This window comes from Dryobates pubescens, chromosome 5 (assembly GCF_014839835.1).
Source record: "Dryobates pubescens isolate bDryPub1 chromosome 5, bDryPub1.pri, whole genome shotgun sequence".
In the NCBI taxonomy this organism is placed as follows: Eukaryota; Metazoa; Chordata; class Aves; order Piciformes; family Picidae; genus Dryobates; species Dryobates pubescens.
This window is the reverse complement of record NC_071616.1, coordinates 31079339-31095527: the sequence shown is the minus strand read 5'-3', so window position 1 is coordinate 31095527 and position 16189 is coordinate 31079339. Positions and strand designations below refer to the sequence as shown.

Here is a 16189-nt window from a genome sequence, read left to right as displayed (position 1 = left end):
GCATTCCTCAATTGCCACTGTGTCATGTTAGGAATCCCTCTTTTTCCTTTTCCCTCACATACACTGTCCGCACCTATTTTGCTTACAACAGCCATCAACTTTCAGGGTCCTGTGCTCTATTGCAGATGCAACAAGAAACAATGTTGTACTGGCTGTAAATTCTTTCTCAATTCACATCTGCTTTACCTACTGGCCTTCTACTCTCCCCCCCAGCCCCTTTTCTTCTAAAGCATACAGTAGTAAAGCAAGCCATACAACTAACACTGCAGAGCAATGAACCTTATTTTCGAAGATTCATTAGTAGAAACTACAGAACCACTGTGGACAGATTTTTCAAATAAGGTGGTAATTATCTGGAGACAGAAACAATGCAAGGAGAAGTAATAGATGAATTAGTCACTAAATACCATTCAGTATTTAAATTTTAAAAAGAACACACACATCAAACACCAGCAAATAATTACCTCAAGAAAGTCCTCAAATACACATCATTTGTACTCTTTCGCACTCTCAGAAAAAGAGATACATCCTAGTCCTCAGGCATATATCATCCAAACGTTTTACTATTACTCATCTTTCCAGATTGTTTTCTAGGCTAGAATTGTAATTTAGCAATTACCTTTCATCTAAAGTTGGCTCTTTCTGTTGTAGATGAGGCTTGATTCCAAACATTGGTCTAATGTTCGTTGATAAGGCTTTGATGGTGTAATTAATTTCATTTTCCCTTGTCACATCACTGTCATAACCTAACAAAATGAGAATGAACAGTATCAGAACTAAGTAAGACACCAAGCTTAAAAAAAAATTATATCTTAATTTGTGCAGGTTTCAAAGGTGTTCAGGACTACAAGAACAATTATACTGTGTATCATTAGTAACAAGAGAAAGCAGCTGAGAATCACAAACACTCTTAATGAAAGACACTCCGCAAAAAGCAGAAAGACCGTGAATGAAAATTCTTTTCCAATGAATGTTGGAATATTCCTCTAATATTTAGAGTGTTTCTTTGGTCATTTAGCAGATTTCAGTGAAAACTGAGGTTATTTATTACACAGAACTATTTCAAGTAGCAGTGATAATTAAAAAATGCTTGAAAACTGAGGAGTTGACAAGGAGGAAAGACTGCACTTGGCACAGAAAGAAGGAGGCTCATTAACTCTTGAAATTGTAACATCAAAAGGAAAACATTTAAGTATGGCAAAACGAGCATAATTTAATTCTACAAAATGTAATGAGCACTTCGTAAGTATTGATATTATGTACTTGCAATAGATTGTTCCATATCTGAGCATCAGTTTACCTTTGTCTACCATGCTTTCATGATGGCTGTTACATCAGGGTAACGCTGATCTCGCTTCGTATGTATTTCAACATAATTCCATTAAAATCAGTGCCCAAATCTCAACTGTGATTAATGTACTTCTCCAGATAGATTTTTGGAACTTACCTATAATTGGCACTTATTATTTTTTTTCATTTAAAGGATGTCAAGAGCCCTTTTGCATACTCTGACTCAAAAGCAGTATTTCTTCACAACAGTTTATCAGTCCTTTCCCCCAAAGAAAACTTTACTTAATTTTTTGGAAGTGTTTTCATTATTTAAGATTAAATCAGTCATATACAAAACTTGATTATTTCTGAATTAGCAGTTTTCCATTAATAAAGTCTCCTTGAGATAGTATAATCCAGCTAGTTTTATTAATTATTACTGACCACCATCTTCTTCAGAATCTAGATCAGACTCTTCACTGTCACACTGCCTGCTATCCCGATGTCCTTCCATTTCGTAAGTCCACAGCATTAAAGAGGTGTCTGCTCCTCCAACAGTGACCAACAAACTGTCGTCATAGGTCCAACGGACATTAGTTACGTGGGTGCTGTGAGCAACATACCTCTTAAATTTTCCAAACTTTCCCTAAGAAGAGAGAAGAAAAAGCACAGATTGAACCTAACCACTATACTAGACAAAACTGAAAAGAGTTGCCAGTGCACAACACATACTTAATTTCTTTATATTTATGCTTCAGCTGGTTTCTGTTTGTATGCATTGTATGATTTGCCAAGTTCTTCTCCCTGTACTCAGCACTGGTTAGGCCACACCTTGAGTACTGTGTCCATTCTGGGCCCCACAGTTTAGAAAAGATGTTGACTTGCTGGAATGTGTCCAGAGGAGGGCAACAAAGCTGGTGAGGAATTTGGAGCACAAGCCCTATGAGGAGAGGCTGAGGGAGCTGGGGCTGCTTAGCCTGAAGAAGAGGGCAGACCTTATTGCTGTCTACAACTACCTGAACGGAGGTTGTAGCCAGGTGGGGGCTGGTCTCTATTCCTAGGCAACCAGCACCAGAACAAGAGGACACAGTCTCAGGTTGAGCCAGGGGAGGTTTAGGCTGGATGTTAGGAAGAAATTCTTCATAGAAAGAGTGATTGGCCATTGGAATGGGCTGCCCAGGTGGTGGAGTTGCCATCACTGGAGGTGTTTAGGAGGAGACTTGATGGGGTGCTTGGTGCCATGGTTTAGTTGATTAGATGGTGCTGGATGATAGGTTGGACTGGATCTCAAATGTCCCTTCCAACATGGTTAATTCTATTCTATTCTATTCTATTCTATAGCAACTTCATGAAATGCTAACTGTATTTCCATACTAAGCAAGCAACAATTTGTTTATAAACAGACTCCAGCAATAAACACTGGACCAGTTTTGATAAGAGAAAAAAAATAACCTAACAGGTTAGGAACAAAATGCACATAAAATACTCTGAGTATACTGTCACTATCCCTAGCATGGCAAAATATTCAAAATTTAAGGCATATTTCATGATACAGTAAAACTGGATACTGATAGAGGAAAAACTGGAAAGTTTCCAGAAGCATAGTAGAAATATGTGCTTCTGGAATGGATTACTCTATGATGCATGGCTGAATAATACTAAAGCTCTTCATCTTAGAGAAAAATGACTGAGGTTGGACAGAATGAAGGTCTATAAAATGACGACCAAAATGAAGGTGAGGAAGAAACATTCATTGCCTTCCAAAACAAGAGCTTAAGGGGCTAAAAATGACACTGATAAAAAACACACTGAAGGTATTAATGCCTAAAACGTTATCAGACAGTGTCTGACCCATTCTCAGTCTTCCATTTTTTTCTATGCATTTGGCACTGTCAGTTATAGGACACTGCATGAGATGACTCTTTATGTTCACCCGGAATGGTCATTGTTACTAACTGAACGTTCAACACATTGCAAATTGCAGGGTAATACTGAATGCCTTCTTTGACCATTAGGGCAAAAGTATAAAAGCACTATTTATTTTTGAGTGATGAATTTTTACAGTTTTGAAAAGGCAGCTTTATCAATCAGTCTTTTCCATGAACAGTTGAAAATTACTTACTTTAGCGGGGTATCGAAAGAGTTTCACAAATCCAAAATCATCTCCTGTGGCTAACACTTTACTATCACTAGTGAGGCATGAAGCAGTTACATCTGTGACTTCACCAATTATTGGCCAGATTCCTTCACAGCAAGAGCCCAAAACACTTGTCCATGATGCCCAGCCAATCTTTTCTACCTACAAAAACAACTTGTTTGAGACAGAGCATGCTTCTTCTCAGGCAATTTTCTTCCATACCTCGTTTCAAGACAAATTCCTTGCACTGAAAAACACATCACATCTAAAAGAAAACACTATAACATAATAGCCACTTGTTTTCTAACTATTCAGGATTTCATTTGAGACCCTTCATTTCACCTCTATTTGCTTCCAGTTCCAAAACCTCTACAAGTATTTAACAAATTTTGACTTTCCCTGCCCTTTCAAGGTTAAAGAAAACAAATTCCATTTTTCAGTGCTGTCTTCAAATATTGTAAAAAATACTATTGGGAAATTATTCTCTTTCACTCTGTCCTATGACAATGCTCTATGACTGAGAAAACAAATCAATTATACAGCTAAAACATAATACATTTGCCTATGCATATTATGTATACTATACTGCATTGTTACATGAAGACAGACACGAGGTCTTCCACAGCAAGGTTAAGGCTAAGTAATCCGCAACAGGTTTTCAAACCTGTTTAGGTACCAAAAGTGGCATATGGAAGTCCAGTGAGATCTTCATGTGTGTGCAATTCAGCCAAATGTTTATTTCCTAACAGAAGAGACAAATGTGATATCCCCTAAGTATTTTATCATTCTGATTACATTGCCTAATTGAACAGGCTGCAAAAAAGGACAAAGGATAGCAAATGCCTAAACAGAAGGTTTTTTGACACTTAAAATTACAGTTTTATACATCATTCTCTGTGGTATAGATGGTTGTATCGTAACTCTAATTTGTCGCAAATTAGGAAGGAAGTCTATTTCCTCACCTCCAAACTAGGAATTGTCTGTTTTTTCCCACGAGGAGCTTCAAAAAACAATTGCTCTTTAGCACCAGTGTTGACTTGCAAGAGCTTCCCTATAAAATATATTACATATTGAATATTAACATTATACTGAATATTCCACTGTACAAAAACTACAAAAGAAAAAAAATAAGGGCTATTTTTGACAAGTACACAAATTCCTGAACTACAGATACAACTGCATTACAGGGTACATTATTCAAGAAGCTGAACAAACACAATGTAAAAAAACCACCAACACAAAACACATACAAAACCAAACAAATCAATCTACAGACACATCTGTTTTACTTTAAATTGCACAACTTCTAAATAAAAACAGCGGAAAATTCATGGGTTTATGTTTATTCAGATGCTGTGAGCATATTCATAAATTGAAGAAATAAATCTGCCAGTGGTATCACAAATTCATTCTGTAGATGTACACTATTCAGTTTATAAAGCAATCAATCTTAACAGCAGATTTTTAGAATGAATGCTACTTACCTCTTATGTCCCAGTCCATGTGTGTGATATAGCTGGAGGCTCCCTTGCAGATTCCTACTCGTTTACTGCTCATTACATTGTAAATATCTACAAAGTTATCACAGGATGCCACAGCTAAGTACTTCCCAGCTCCTAAAACACATTATTAGAAACATAAAACATTTTAAAAGAATTAGTATTCTTGACATTTGCCAAAATATAGTCTTCATGCTTGGTGATATCCAAGGCACATAGAAAGATGATCTTTACAAACATCATGGATGTACCTGTTGCATTGCCTGTCTTGAACCTGTATATGCTGAGGTGAATTTTCTTTTGTGTGGACAGTCCCAGAAAGACAATGGAAATGCTCCAGAGTGCCAAAACTTTACAGGCACGTTTGCTGGTTGTGGGTCCACACCAGGACATGGAAATCAGTGTCAATATGTGGAGATGTGGAGATAATCTTTGGGGTTTTGCCTTGTTGTGCAAACTGCAAATGGCATTAAAATGTCGCTAATGGGGTGAGATGCTTGGTTTCAAGGCACTGCCCTTAGAGGGGCTGGGACAGAGGATCTGACTGCACATTCAGCTCCTTCCACCACTGTGAAACAAGTTACTCTTGGAAAGCTAAGTCAAGAAAAGAGACGGAAACACTCTTTTGTTCTGGCAATTCTTGTCCAGAAAGATAGAGCTGAAGGGATGAAATCCTTACACTTCCATGCAAGTCTATTTTTAGAAGTGAAAGCTATTCAGGAGAGGAAGTAGTGATTTTTCTCCTTTCCATCTTGATTGTTATGTTAGAATTTCCTCAGTTTGTGTGTAACAGACTACACATAAAGCTATTCTTACTTCTTCTCCCCTTCTGCTCTAAATATATGAGCCAGGCAAGGATGTAGGGCCTTTGGTAAAATGATTTTTACATGGTGCATGCCATATCCAGACCCTCAGATTTTAAAACTAATTCAGATGTGAAGGTTCTCATGTTGGCAGAGCACCATGAGACTGTAATGGTCATGCCAGAACTGTGAATGACTTCAGGAAGAAAGATAACAGCAGGCACTGCCCTGCAGATAAGCTGGAGAGAGTGGCAGTGAATGGCTAACTTGTACTCGGGGACACTAATGAGTTCCAGCCACCAACTGTATGTCTCGTCAAGCCTAAAGAGATGAAGGGACCATTTCCAGCATTGAGGTTAAAAGAAACAAAGAGACTATCTTCAGGAGTATCTGGCAGCAATAGGCATGATCTGGCAACACCACCTACCCTGCTCCACTGACATATGTGTCTGTTCTCAGGCAAACAACAAGATGTGCTCCTGGCTCTCTGGGTCTGACCAGATTTTATTTGGCTTTTGCTTAAAAATGCCACATGACAGATTCCTCTGGGACTCATGCAAGATGGCTGTGCTAGGTGACTGATATGGATGGTGTAGCTTATTTGGAGTTTCAGGTTTGTCCTTCGGTTCCCCCATCAGACACAGGTCTCTTCCTGGGTTGCTTTGCTGCAACAAGGCCCTGGTCATGTAGCCACCAGCGCATGCAGTCACCAGCACCACTGGTACCAGGCTTCAGCAGTGCCAAGTCTGTTGCCTCCGCCAGTAAACCACATGTCCACAAGTTACATGGAGACTCAAACCGTTCCTCTACTCCACAGGCACCTCAAATCCAGACCACGCTGGTCCAGGGGTGCATCTGATAAAATCTCTGTCACTGGAACAGACTCCACAGGAAATTTGCCACAGCCTGTCAGAATTCAAGGAATGCCTGGATGGCATCCAATCATACAGTTTAGTTTTAGGTAGTCTTGTGAGGAGCAGGGAGTTGGACTCATGATCCTTATTGGTCCCTTCCAACCTGAGATATTCTATGAGTCTATGAATTGTCACATGCCAAAGAGTACCACACATCTCTACCTCTTTTATCTTTTAATGGTTACAAAGCTTGTTTGAACAACCCTGATATAAAAATCTTCATTTTAAAATCACTTACCAGGAGAAAATCGGATCTCTGAAATAACATCTTTCCTGTGCTGGAAAGAGACTAGATCCTCCAAGGTATCTGCATTAACTATCAAAAAACTTCCATCATTGAGACCAACGGCTAATGCTTTTCCATCAGGAGAAAAGCAGCAACATCTACCTCCTATGAAGAAGACAGAAATGGCATTTAGGTCATTTACAGTGTATAATCCCTCTTTTAAAATTATTTTTCCAGTAGTAAAGGAAAGCTATTCTCACAGTATATCTCATAGTCTAATTAATTTTCTTAGATGCGACCAAGATAATTTCCAAGCTCTACATCTGTGACAGCGAACAGAAGCTCTTGGCAAATTGGCAGGCATGCAGCCCCGGAATCTTAATTATTTACTTGCATATTAATTGAAATATGTTCTACATTAGTAATTCAGATTAATCACTATTGTCTTTGTATTTTTAATTTTCTCTCCTTCTTAGTAGCTGCTGCCTGTTATTTGTTACCATTTGCTCTGGTAAGGAGAAAACAGCTGGAAAAGACCTTCTGGACAGAATCCAGTGGTTTGCTATCATAATCACTATGTCCTATAATCCTTTTAATAAAAATGTTAAGTTTCATTTGGGAAAAATCAATTTCCAATCTAAATTTATTCGTGGTCAGCTTACATAGATTTGTTTCCATGCCAGAATTTTCCATTAGCATAATTATTTTTCCCCATTATTTGGTCTTGTAATTAACTTGTAGACAGTATTTCTTTATTTAGCTGACTTCACCTCAAACCCTCTCATTCTGCAGTGCTTCCTTCTCCATACTCAGCTTTCAGTTTCCTTTCTTTCAGCTGAACACAGATGAAAAGTGTACACCAAAAATATTCTGATTACTGTCCTGTAAATGACATGAATACTTCAATATGTTCTGGGAAAAATACACTATCACACAATATTGCCATCCTGCAATCAACTACAACATCCTGAGGCTTGTGCTGCTCAGTTACCCAGCTACACGCTTTGTTTATAGAGTCTTGCCACTTGTAATTATCAAACATTATCTCCTTTCCAGAGTATCCACCTCTTTATGTACACTACATAGGTGATTTGTAAGATCAAAGCATCTCAAAATGTGTCTCATGAAAAAATGAAGTCATTGCATTATTCTCCTGTCGAAACTACTCACTAAAACATTACAAAATATTGGCTTTAAAACTTGAGCAGACTTCACCAATTTGAAACCTTATTGTTTAATCCATACCTGTGTCAGCTCGTAACTCCTTATATTTACTTTATTAATCAAAATCACCTTCAACTAAGCTACCTAAAAGTTTTGCATCATAATACTTTACTAAATACCAAACAGATAAAGCCTTCATCTAGCAAAGCATATATACATACATACATACAAATATATACATATATATATACACACACACATTAAGCATTGTTAAAGCCACTATGGCATAATCACAGAGTCTTGTAATATGATAAGGCCTATAACTGATTTTCCATCTGTCAAAGCAGAATTTACTTCTATAGTATACAGTAAGTAAGAATTTTATGACCATTGTCTTTCCTTGACATTCCAGATTCTTCTAACATTCACAAAGAGATTCAACATTACTTCTAAGACTTCTTCCAAAAAATCTCCAGATTTGAAGTCCTCCACCATTCAGCAGAGCTTACAATACTATAAGTAACAACATAGATTCAAGCAATTCGATCAAATTTTCTTGTAAAGTCACTAAATTAAGTATGTTACAATTGCAAGTAGTCTTAAGAACAGCAATACATAGAGACCTTTCAAACAGTAGCTTAAGGGCTACATAACTCATGAACATCACACTTATTTGAGCAAAGAAAAAACTTCTCCAGTCTTGCTTTCCAAAGATTCATGTTAGTAAACAACAACAGTTAAATATTTTTTCATACTGAGCATCTTACCCTTCTTCAATTTGCGAACAGCTAACATACAATGGCTAGGAGATAAATCCCATATTCTTAAGGTTTTGTCATCACTTACAGTGGCACAAATAGGTAAATGAGGATGAGTAGCTAGACCCCAAACTTCCCCCTCCATGTGACCCTGAAAAAAACCATAATGAATCATATGACTTTGTATTGTAAACTGAAATTAGACATTTAAGGAAGTTTAAACCAAACCAAACCAAACAAAACAACACAAAAAAATCCAGAGAGGGAAGATGCACATCTTTACAGGATAATAAAGAAATAGCTGAATAGAAATATAGAAAACCTGAAAAAAACTCACCCTGATATTTACAATAAAAAGAGCAAATGAATAACTGGCATTACAGGAAACCTCTCCCTGAGAAATAATCCTCACACATATCTATGCCAATGACAGACTGTGGGATTGAGTGCACCTCAGCAAGTTTGCAGATGACACCAAGCTGAGCAGTGCAGCTGACATGCCTAAGGGACAGAATACCATCCAGAGGGACCTGGACAAGCTCGAAGTGGGCCAGTGTGAACTTCACACAACAATGCATGCCTACAGGCCAGGTCAACCATACCCTGGACTGGATCAAAAGAACCATGGCTAGCAGGTCAAGGGAGCTGATTCTGCCCCTCCACTCTGCTCTCCTGAGATGCCACCTAGAGTATTATGCTCAGGTCTGGAGTTTTCAGCACAAGGACATGGAGTGGGCCCAGAGGAGGGCCACAAAAATGATCAGAGTGCTAGACCACCTCTCATGTGAAGAAAGGCTGAGAAAGTTGGAGTTGTTCAGCTGGACAAGACAAGGCCCTGGAGAGACATTATTGTGGCCTTTCAGTACTTAAATGGGGCCTATAGCCACTACAGATGAAAGAAAATCATGATACAGCCTAAAAAAATTGTTCTTTAGTGAGGCTTAAGAAAAAGACAGTCTGTTTGGTAAGGTAAAGAACACTGAGATGTTTTTAATAAAATTACAAATAAAATCCAAAAGTAAACCTCAAGGAGACAACTTAAAAAGTAATAGTAGTTACTACTCAGAAAAAGTTAATAATGGAGGATCTGCTGTTTCACACACTTTAAATAGACAACCAAAACCCCCCAAAACCCCAACAAACAAAACCAGAAATATTATCTTGGTGTGTTTGAAAGGATGAGCTTTTTGAACAAATTCATATATGAAATACAGTGATCTGTTTTGCTGACTAAAGATCAAGCCTTGCATTAAAATTCTGTGAAGTGGTAGTAACTTGCTAATTTCACTAGTAATTAGAATAATTTTTATATCATAATGGACTTTACTTGAAAAATTACATAGTGGTTGTGGTATGGAATATTTGACTGATAAATTAACATGTACCTGAACCAGCAGAGTTATTGGTCCACTTTTATCCACCTCCAATATTTCACCATTCTTTGTGCCCACTAAAATATGACCATGTCCTAAAGATATGGCACGTATAGAAGGATTATCTTCTAAAAGGAGACCTAGAATGTTAAAATGTTAGAAGGCAGAAGATTCTCAAGTATGTCTTAGTGGATTTTTTCACACATATATTCTATGTATTCTATTCTATGTATTCTATATAGATGCTGCACTCTTACTGTAGAAAAATATACACAGTTTTAAACAAGTGAAAATATATTCCTGCATGAAGAGCTTACTTGTTTGGGTTCATTTAAGATTATTTAGCAATTACCCATCTGACACTAATCCTTCTCAACTAAGTATCTGGAATTTAATCAGCCTGACTCACTGGCAGTCTTGGTGTAAAAATGCTCATGTGAAGTATGAGCTATACTACTATATTGCTAAAATTTGTGGTACCTTTAGATCTAGCTTTTTATTAAACAGATGTGAGAATGAGATACACTGCAGTAAAATGTTTCAGTTAATGGGTATTTCCATTCATGATTTTTGAAAATCAAACCATGTAAACTAGAACACAGCAAATGTAATTTTAAGGGGGGATATGGGCAGGATAGGAGTTGAGGGTGGGGCAGAAAAGGAAAGGCTATCCAGAATGTCAATAGGGAAAACAGAACACTATGATCAAGAATAAATGGAAGAAACAGGAATATAGGACTGAAAATGTTCTTTAAAAAATTTAAAAGGTATGTACTTGTAGAAAATAAAATCACAAAATGTACTAATACTTTACAAAACTAACCACAATTCTGAATTTCATTCCTCCTCCAAAACAAAAAAGATCAGACAAAGCACTTCTACTATCTAGTAGTGTTAGAAAATTTATAGACTTTTTAGCTGCCACTTTAAAAAAACACCCAAGAAATTTCCTTAGTAAGAGACTCAAGGTTAAATTAATCCCCTATTGCAGATAATAAGGTATATATTGTATCTGCACCCATGAAATGTGCAAACAGACACTACAACATACCATTCCCCTCCCAACAGAAAATTACTTACTTAGAATCGATAAAGCTTTAAGAAAATAATTTTTAGTATTTAGGTCAAATGTGGATTTCCTCATACTGGGAAAGTAATTCCACAGATGGAGTTTTCTAAAGAAATCATTTTAATAAAAAATAGGTTGAAATCTGTGTTACCTTTAGATCCAGGGGCCAAAGCAGCCCTTTTGATGGCATAGGTTTTGAGACAACGTTCAAAGGTATCATCCCAGAGAGCTACTACCCCATCTTTTCCTCCTGTGACAAATCCCTGGCAAAAAAACCCAAGGAACAAACAAGCAAAAAATCACAAGTTACAATCAATTATTACATATCCTCAAATTTTCTGTAATTTTCACCAATATTGAAAATGGATTATATACAACATTGTAATGCACAGAACTACAGAAGTGAGAGATTAAAAGATCAGGAGCAACAAAATGATTGTATTCTCCTCTTCACAAAGGCAACACAGAACCTCTTGTAGTCTATGTACATATGCTGGATTTTAAAGGCCTAAGCAATAAGCTTCTACCATACTAGAAATATAATTTAGCTGACACACTGAAATGTTTTTCTTGATATTTCGCCTCAGTATCCTTTTGGCATTTCACCTCATTACTCCAAATCAAAAAAGCTGGATTAGCACTTAAATTGTTCAAATACATGCATACTTGTGCAATTCTATCTTCAGAAATTATTTGCAGGTTGCTGAAAGAAGCAACAGGTATATCGAATACAGAAATCATGAGCACTTTCCTTCAGAGCACTTAGTTTTTGCAATATGCATAAACTTCTTTTATCCAAAGCTACTATACCAAAACTCAAATATCAGAAGGTGGAGTAATTTGGTCTAAGCTAGCAAAATACAAACAAAATACAAAACTGAAACATACAAGCAATCCTGCTGAAACACTCACTCACATTTAAGTACATGCTTAAAAGTTTCCTGAGTCAAAAGAGTAAGGAAAATACTTAAGTGATCTACAGATTAATACTGCTATAGCAGATAGTACTTATAGCACAAAATAGTATGATTTTTCACAAAAGAGTATGTTTTTTCTCCTCCCTCAGAAGCTCACATATTCCATTAAATTTATGGATGCTTATATAAAAAAGTACTTTCACTTATCAGAAATTACTACTATTTCTTTAATAAAAGGTCATGAAAATTGAGTAAGTTCTCACTGGATCGCAAGGATTTTGTGAAACAGCATGCTACATGAAAAGGTTTAGAATGCTTTGAATCTGGAGTGCAAATAAAGTCACGGATTCCTGAGTTTGGGAAAGGCCTAACTTCATAGACTTTTTTGTTCAGACATCAAAAAACAACAAGCAGCTTATTTACTTTTTCCAACGCGTGCATGCTGAACACAGGACCATCATGTGCTTTGACAGTTTTCATGAGAAACACGTCTCTCCAAATACACACATCCCCTGTGGAAGTTCCAGAGAATGCCATCTCTTCAGTCCAGCCATACACTGCACACATCATTGTATCAGTTCTTCCCAATGCACCTATGCAGCCCTTTCTCCCAATTAGTCCTCCACCTGTTCAAATCAAGAAGTCATCAGATGTTTACTTAGACCTATTTTCCAAAAACTCTACAAACTTAACCAGATCAACAAATCTTTTTCTCCCGATTCACTCACATGCCCCAAAAAGTTGAATCATAGAATGGTTTGGGTTGGAAGGGACCTCCAAAGGTCAGAAGCATTCTCAGAAAATAAGATTTCTGTGCTATTCAGCATCGTTCAAGACTAAAACCCAACTTACTTTTAACTTAGTACTTGTATCTGGGTTTGAATAGGTACACATACCCACACAAACATACAAAGAGAAGGTACAATTGCAAACTTGCACCTAAACAAAAAACTTCACATCTACCACACAGTTACTAAAAATTCCAATTAAATTAACTTGAACGAAAAAAAAATTAAAAAATTAAATCTTGACATCCCATCCAGGGCTTGACATCCCATCCAGGGGAGAAGAACCTCCCTAGACCTACACTTTTCTTGATGCAGCCCAGGAAATCATTGGCCCTCTTGGCCACAAAGGCACATTGCTGTCCCATGGAGAACTTGCAGTCCACTAGGACTCCAAGGTCTTCCTATGTGGAGCTGCTCTCCAGCAGGGCAACCCCTAACCTGTACTGGTGCCTGCTGTTATTCATCCCCAGGTGCAGGACCCTGCATTTGTCCTTATTGAACTTCAAGAGGTTTGCCTTCACCCAGCCCTCCAGCCTGTCCAGATCTCATTGGATGGCAGTACAGCCTAACAGGGTGCCAGTCACTGCACCCCCTGCTCCTCCAGTTTTGTATCATTCATCTTGAAAAGAATTCCCAGTATTGCCATAATGCCAATCAATGTTATTTCTATTAAAGCAAAGGTAGCTTAGACATACAGAAAAGTATTTGCCATTAATACATAAAACATACCACAACAGATGCAGTATTTACACTTTTCTTAAAAAAGCTGTAATTCTGAAGAGTTTCCTTACCTGCCCTACGCCAGAATTTCATGTGTTTAATTCCAACTGTAATCAATTTATCAGGCATATAAGGATTAATCTTAACAACAAAAATCTTATCTTTGCTTCCCCTGAAATACAAAGCAAAACAGAAATAGTTATATTGTTATTTAAAATATTTTTAATGTTTTTTAGAGAGAGTGAGATTGTAATTGAAAAGCAGTAATGAATTTAATGCATAAAAAGTTGTATCTGCAGAGAATAATATAATCCTTTCATATCTACCTAGAATCATATTTAGAGTATACACATTGAATCAAGACAGAGCAAGGGAAAACCCACTCAAATCACTGCTCTATTTAAAGGAATATATTAGAAAAAAACAAAAGGTTTCAAAAAACATTACTCATCACTTGAAATAAGATTCTATCTTGCAGCTCAAAACACTACTTAATAAATATACATGAAATAATCTGTGTGAAGAAATTTCCAAATGATTTAGCTTTTGGAGATTTAGTCCAACTTACTCTTCAAAGTAGAGCTAACTTCAAAATTACATCAGGCTGCCCAGGACTCAGAAAGGAAAAACTAACAACCTCAAAGAAACAAGCACTGAGCAAACAACTGCAAACTACTGTCCCAGGAAAAGATGCTATCTCTGGGATGGCCAACACAAGTGCATGGAGAAGTTTTAAAGACATTATCTGAGAATGCATCAAATAAATGCAAATGAACTTTGTCATCAGTGTCTACTTTCTTCACCATATGAGCTGCCATTGTAGTAGTTCTTGCTATCAGAACTTAATATTTTTTTCCTATAGAAAGTTTTAATGCTGTGCTAAATGTTAGTGAGAGAAACCACTAATGTATTGGAGAACTCTTAATCTTTAGTGAATCTATTCTGCTTTCTGTTATTGATGACCAACCAAATCTAGGTGCAAATTTGAAAACAAAGTTAAATTCCTACCTTACTGCTGAAAGCTTTTCTCCTTTCTTCCAATCCCAGAGTACAATAGTGTGATTATCATCTATTCCAACTGAAGCCAATCGTTTCCCATCCGCTAGAAAAACAAATTTATGATTACGAGAGTAGATTGATAATATTCTGTCAGCAAGAAACCCTATTAAAGAACATTATAACTTCACAAATACTATAAGAATGTCCAAGCTGGTAAACAATTTTATGTCTTGTGATTAGAGGCACAATTGCTTTTAAACTTGAGTGGTCAGCTGGACAGAGCTTAGGACTTTAAGTTACCCTGTAATGCAGAAACAATACTCAAGATCTGTATGCCTGCCTCATAACCAAAAGAAATCCCTAAGTGACCAGCTCAGCTGTTAAACAGCACAGAACCTGTTCTTGCATTTCCTGATGTGCAAGAGTACACAGGAGCTCTTTTTAAATTACTTAAAGACAGCCTCTCTTATTTCACAGAATCATAGAACGGCTTGAGTTGGAAGGGACCTTAAAGGTCATCTACTTCCAACTCTACTGCCATGGGCAGAGACACCTCCCACTAGACCAAGTTGCTCAAAGCTTCATCCACCTTGGTCGTAAACACTTCCAGGGATGAAGCATCTACAACTTCCCTTTGTCACTGATCAACAGAGAATATTTTTAATACAAAACTGTCAGTGTGATGGAATTCACAATTGCTCATTAGCTTGTATTTTCATGCAGAAAAGGAAAATTGTAAATAAATAAATAAATACTTATTACCTGAAAAATCAACAGCACAAACACCATACTGGTGATAGCCCTTTAATACCGAGAGTGGTTTTATTGTTTCTGTATCCCAAATGTGTATTGAGGAATCTCGACCAACCTGTAAGTATACATATTTATAACCATTTCTCATCATTTCTCATGTTACCTCAAAGAGTTGTTTAAAAGTAGAATACTGACAAAGTCTTTTAATTAAAAGCATTTGAAAGCAATTTACAGCAATAAAATTTTCCTAGTATCATTTCTACCTGGCTACTAGGGTGCTATTACTTTTGTTTTACAAATACCACTCCCCATCTGGCTCACTCTTACCTCCAAAAACTCAGGTACATTAATCACAATTAACGACAGTCCTATGGGGGAGGAGTGGAAAAGAGCCCTTCATTGATTATACTGTGGTATATTTATTCCATCAAATCCCTATCAATCATTCCATATCTAAAAATAAAAAGTTATTTTTATTGCTAGTATGTAAACTAATCTTATGTTTGAGAAATCAAGGTGACTTCTGTTGAGTTCTGATGGCATTACAAGCACCTCCAAGTCAGACTCTAACGCACTGATACTGGTGGAGTCATCTCCATTGGAATGACACAAATGCAGGTAACAGACCTTGGTAAGAAATGGAACTTGGTAAGAAGTTTTGCACTTCAAGAGACAAAAAAAGGCTGTAAAACCCTTAAGAATGCTGTCCTGTGTTTAAAACCAGGGGTAGGACTCAAGAAAATGAGACTGTTTCTGGTTTTGCCACAAACAGATTATGTGATGTTAGCAAAGCTTTCCCA

At 37.0% G+C, this 16189-nt stretch overlaps 1 protein-coding gene across 7 annotated transcripts in view; it reads right to left on the bottom strand.

Moving 5' to 3' along the window:
• The window catches only part of EML5 (EMAP like 5), a 94681-nt gene that overhangs the window by 30890 nt on the left and 47602 nt on the right, over positions 1-16189 (bottom strand). For all 7 annotated transcript variants that reach the window (XR_008462261.1, XR_008462262.1, XM_054161933.1 and 4 more), the window contains exons 15-27: positions 15399-15504; positions 14646-14739; positions 13709-13809; positions 12553-12755; positions 11364-11475; positions 10156-10283; positions 8780-8921; positions 6861-7013; positions 4891-5022; positions 4369-4457; positions 3392-3568; positions 1714-1915; positions 620-746 (exon numbers count right to left, since the gene is read on the bottom strand). Coding sequence is in view for 5 of the 7 variants with exons in the window: in XM_054161933.1 (XP_054017908.1) it covers positions 620-746; positions 1714-1915; positions 3392-3568; positions 4369-4457; positions 4891-5022; positions 6861-7013; positions 8780-8921; positions 10156-10283; positions 11364-11475; positions 12553-12755; positions 13709-13809; positions 14646-14739; positions 15399-15504 (1766 nt within the window). In the remaining 2 variants the exon portion in view is untranslated. The remainder of the gene's footprint in view (positions 1-619; positions 747-1713; positions 1916-3391; positions 3569-4368; positions 4458-4890; positions 5023-6860; positions 7014-8779; positions 8922-10155; positions 10284-11363; positions 11476-12552; positions 12756-13708; positions 13810-14645; positions 14740-15398; positions 15505-16189) is intronic.